The 5,000-nt window shown below is 39.9% G+C and overlaps 1 protein-coding gene across 1 annotated transcript in view; it reads right to left on the minus strand.

Annotated features, from left to right (window-relative positions):
- LOC121878666 (proteoglycan 4-like) overlaps positions 1–5,000 on the minus strand; it is a 124,385-nt gene that overhangs the window by 101,236 nt on the left and 18,149 nt on the right. Inside the window, exon 3 of the mRNA XM_042384987.1 lies at positions 2,354–2,855. Within this exon, the coding sequence (XP_042240921.1) occupies positions 2,354–2,855 (502 nt within the window). The remainder of the gene's footprint in view (positions 1–2,353; positions 2,856–5,000) is intronic.

Below are 5,000 nucleotides of genomic sequence, written 5' to 3' on the forward strand. Positions count from 1 at the left end.
CCCATCCTACCCCTCCCCTCCCTAACCCCCCTCTCCCCCTCCCCACCCCCCTCTCCCTCCCTAACTCCCTCTCCCTCCCTAACCCCTCTCCCTCCCTAACACCCTCCCACCTCTACCTCCCCCACCCTGGATTAAGAATAGAATGAGGGAATGGGAAGAGGGACGATAAAGTATGGAGTTACGTTAAGAAAATGGAAACAATAACTTATTAAAAAAAGGAAAGTTAATGAAATGTTAAAGGAAGGATAGACAGAAGGTTGATGACGAAGACGAAGGAGACGAAGAAGAAGAAGAGGAAGAAGAGGAAGAGGAAGAAGAAGAAGAGGAAGAGGAAGAAGAAGAAGAGGAAGAGGAAGACGAAGAGGAAGAAGAAGAAGAAGAGGAAGACGAAGAACAAGAACAAAGAAGAAGAGGAAGAAGAAGAAGAAGAGGAAGACGAAGAACAAGAACAAAGAAGAAGAGGAAGAAGAAGAAGAAGAGGAAGACGAAGAACAAGAACAAAGAAGAAAGAAGAACAAGACGAAGAGAACAAGAACAAGAAGAACAATACAGAAAAAGAAGAAAAAAGAAGAAAGAAGAAGAACACGTATAAGAAGAAAAACAAAGAGGCAGATAATAAATAATTACCTCTCAAGTAAACAGGTGATAAAGATGAACACAGATGAACACAGATGAACACAGATGAACAATCCACACGATTTACAAATTTCAATCAAGCAGCCAAACCCGACCAGGTGACCTAAGATCCAATCAAGCAACCGGACCCGGCCAGGTGATACTAAGGTTCAATCAAGCAACCAGGTGAGCCAACAGGTATAAACTACTGATTGAGCCTAGCCAAGGGGCTGAGGTGTGCAACTAATGGATGGAAAGCATTGGAATTGAGATCTCTTTACTGTTTATGATCCATAATTATCGTCTGGAACATTTATTTACTGGTCAAATGATCGTGTCTTGGTTATTGGTCGTGTGTGTGTGTGTGTGTGTGTGTGTGTCTGTGTGTGTGTGTGTGTATGTGTGTCTGGTTAAGGCAGTCAGTAATCTTAGTAAACACGATATACTGTAATAATCTGTTTAGTTACCTTATTTTAGTTATATATAATAATATATATATATATATACTGTATAACAAAATTCGTAATGTATATTTAATTGTGTGTGTGTGTGTGTGTGTGTGTGTGTGTGTGTGATTATAACAGATAATCCCTGATCATCACATATCTACAGTCATAACAAGTGTACATATGAAGCTATTCGTACATGCAGCTATGTACACACTCGTCTGTAGTACATTACGAAATTACTTGTCTAACCTGTGCACGCTTGTGGATTAATGAAACTACTTATACGCACATAACCTCGCGTGTGTATATAACTACATGTACACAAATCGCAGTTATGTACACACCTCTGCACGTGTGTGTACATAACAAAACGGCAGTCGAGGTCTTGATCAAACACGGCGCTACAGTCTACACCTAACCTAACCTAACCTAACCTAACCTAACCTACACTAACCTAACCTAACCTAACCTAACCTAACCTAACCTAACAATAACCTAACTTTAACCTAACTCCCAACCTAACCTAACTCCAACCTAACCTAACCTAACCTAACAACAACTCTAACCTAACCTAAACCTAACAATGCAACTCCAAATAAATAACCTAACCTAACTCCAACCTAACCTAACCTAACAATAACCTAACCTAACCCAACCTTAACCTAACTCATCAATAACCTAATCCCAACCTAACCTAACCTAACAATAACCTAACCTAACCTTAACCTAACCTAACCTAACAATAACCTAGAACCTAACCTAACCTAACCCAACTCAACCCAACCTAACCTAACCTTCCATTAACTGCAACAACTTCAAACACTAATAACGAAGCATGAGGAGGAGGGGGGTACGCTAACTGGCCAACAAAATGAATTAAAACGAATTTGGGCTTTGTGTCGTAAATGAATTACAGTGATAAGAGGAGTGAGGGAGGGGAGGAGGAGGAGGTGTGAATGGGAAGACGGGAAGAGAGGAGGGGATTAGTTGAGGTGAGAGAGGAAGAACAGGAGGTGAATGGTGAGGTAATGAGGAGGTAAGACTGTCATGTTTGTAAAAGTATTTCTCTTCTTCTTCTACCTCCTCCTCCTCCTCCCTCCTCCTCCTCCTCCTCCTCCTCCCTTCCTCCTCCTCCTCCCCTCCTCCTCCTCCTCCTCCTCCTCCTTCATATCTCATGACAATTTGTGGAGTCGTAAAAAAATCTTGGTTCCAGTGTTAAAAAAATATAGACAAGAAAAAAATAAAAAATTGTAAATAACTTTCTTGTGTTGACCTCTTGATGTGTTGACCTTTTGATGTGTTGACCTTTTGATGTGTTGACCTTTTGATGTGTTGACCTTTTGATGTGTTGACCTTTTGATGTGTTGACCTTTTGATGTGTTGACCTTTTGATGTGTTGACCTTTTGATGTGTTGACCTTTTGATGTGTTGACCTTTTGATGTGTTGACCTTTTGATTTGTTGACCTTTTGATGTGTTGACCTTTTGATGTGTTGACCTTTTGATGTGTTGACCTTTACGTGTTGACCTTTTGATGTGTTGACCTTTGATGTGTTGACCTTTGATGTGTTGACCTCTTGATGTTGGACCTTTGATGTGTTGACCTTTGATGTGTTGACCTTTACGTGTTGACCTCTTGATGTGTTAACTCTTGATGTGTTGACCTTTTGATGTGTTGACCTTTTGATGTGTTGACCTTTTGATGTGTTGACCTCTTGATGTGTTGACCTCTTGATGTGTTGACCTTTTGATGTGTTGACCTTTTGATGTGTTGACCTTTTGATGTGTTGACCTTTTGATGTTATGAGATTTTTTTGGATTTAGATGAAAAAACGATAATATTTTTTTCTTATATAATTTAATGAAAAAAACAAAGACTTAAATTTTCCATCTCGTAAAATCATTGTTATTAATAAAAAAAAATCCCTTCCCTAAAATCCTAATCGTGCGTGTAATCCCCTCACCACCACCTCGTAAGTTTAGGATTAATTTAATAAAAAGAAAAATCCCGTTTTCTGAGGTCAACAGATTTACTGGATTAAGTCATAAAATTTTATATACAAATCCCGCTTTAACTTTTCCTTGAGGTTAGTGGATTTCAGATTTTATGAATGAATTTATATCTTGAAAATCCTTCTCATTAATCCTGGGAATAGAGAGACTTTATATAGGATTAGGATTAACTTAAAACTTGTTTGTATCGTTGACTGTCTTGTTTGGTCAGGTTAGGTTAGGTTAATGTCAGATAATGTTAGGGTCTCGTGAAGCTATAATCATGGCCGGTTTCAATTAAATTACCTGTCCGGATAAACACCTGTAATTAATCTTAAGGTGTTCAGGTGCTGGTCAGAGAGAGAGAGAGAGAGAGAGAGAGAGAGAGAGAGAGAGAGTTAAGAAAATGGACAGACAGACAGACACACACACACACACACACACACACACAATATAGACAGATAGATAAAACAATAGACAGGGGATAGACAGATAGATACACCAAGAGTCTCAACAAGATAACAAACATCAATAAAATAACAAACTGCATAATTGGCTCTATGTGTGTGTGTGTGTGTGTGTGTGTGTGTGTGTGTGTGTGTGTGTGTGTGTGTGTGTGTGTGTGTGTGTGTGTGTGTGTGTGTGTGTGTGTGTGTGTGTGTGTGTGTGTGTGTGTGTGTGTGTGTGTGTGTGTGTGTGTGTGCGTGTGTGTGTTTGTGTGTGTGTGTGTGTGTGTGTCATCATCATCATCATGTTAACGGTTTTATTGAAAAAGTTCTGCAGCCCGAAGGCTGAAAATATACATTGGACATAAATGACTTATTACGTACATTGGTGGTTTAACAAAAGCCTTCATTAGAGAAAGGTAAAGGAACATACAGTGAACATTCAGATTAATGTAGGTGTTGAACAGCAAACACGTAGTGTAGTAACTCTCTCCCAGATGGTGTTAGGAGGGACCTGATGTGGTGTAGTAATTCCCTCACAGATGGTGTTATGAGGGGCCTCACGTGTAGTAATTCCCTCACAGATGGTGTTATGAGGGGCCTCACGTGGTGTAGTAATTCCCTCATAGATGGTGTTACGAGGGGCCCTACGTGGTGTGGTAACTCCCTCACATATGGTGTTATGAGGGGCATCACGTGGTGTACGAATTCCCTCACAGATGGTGTTATGAGGGACCTGACGTGGTGTAGTAATTCCCTCACAGATGGTGTTATGAGGGGCCTGACGTGGTGTAGTAATTCCCTCACAGATGGTGTTATGAGGTGTGTGTAGTAATTCCCTCACAGATGGTGTTATGAGGGACCTCACGTGGTGTGTGTGTGTGTGTGTGTGTGTGTGTGTGTGTGTGTGTCAGGACCTCACTATACAGGCTATATTAACCACACTATACCATATTATCTTGTAGTCATCATTTCTCATCAGGTTTTATAGTGAGAAATTATTATGACGCCAAACTGTGAGAAATTTAAGAGTAATTTTTCTGTTTTCATTTCGTCAGGTTCAATCCGCCTCTCGTGACCAAACTGATGGATGTTATTTTTGACCTAATTTGAGTATGTTTTTAAAAGTATGGATTATATTAACCAGGGAATTATCATTTACTGGTATATGATTGATTATTTGATTAAAAGGTGTTGAATATATACATACATAAACATGAATGAATATGTATATCTTTATGTATATATTTATTTAGATAAGCCAGTATACATAGTCAGTGTTGCCAGATGAAAGGAACTGAGGTTGAGGAGTCTGACAGAGTGGCAGGACGAGGTGAGGGACCAGTTTTTATCTGGCAACACTGTAACTCGAGATAGGAATGTTGGTCAGTAAGTCATGAGTGGATTATGTGTGTGTGTGTGTGTGTGTGTGTGTGTGTGTGTGTGTGTGTGTGTGTACCTCTTTAATGGGGGGGGCGGGGTTGGACGCACATGCTGTT

The sequence above is a fragment of the Homarus americanus genome, unplaced genomic scaffold, assembly GCF_018991925.1.
Source record: "Homarus americanus isolate GMGI-L3 unplaced genomic scaffold, GMGI_Hamer_2.0 scaffold769, whole genome shotgun sequence".
In the NCBI taxonomy this organism is placed as follows: Eukaryota; Metazoa; Arthropoda; class Malacostraca; order Decapoda; family Nephropidae; genus Homarus; species Homarus americanus.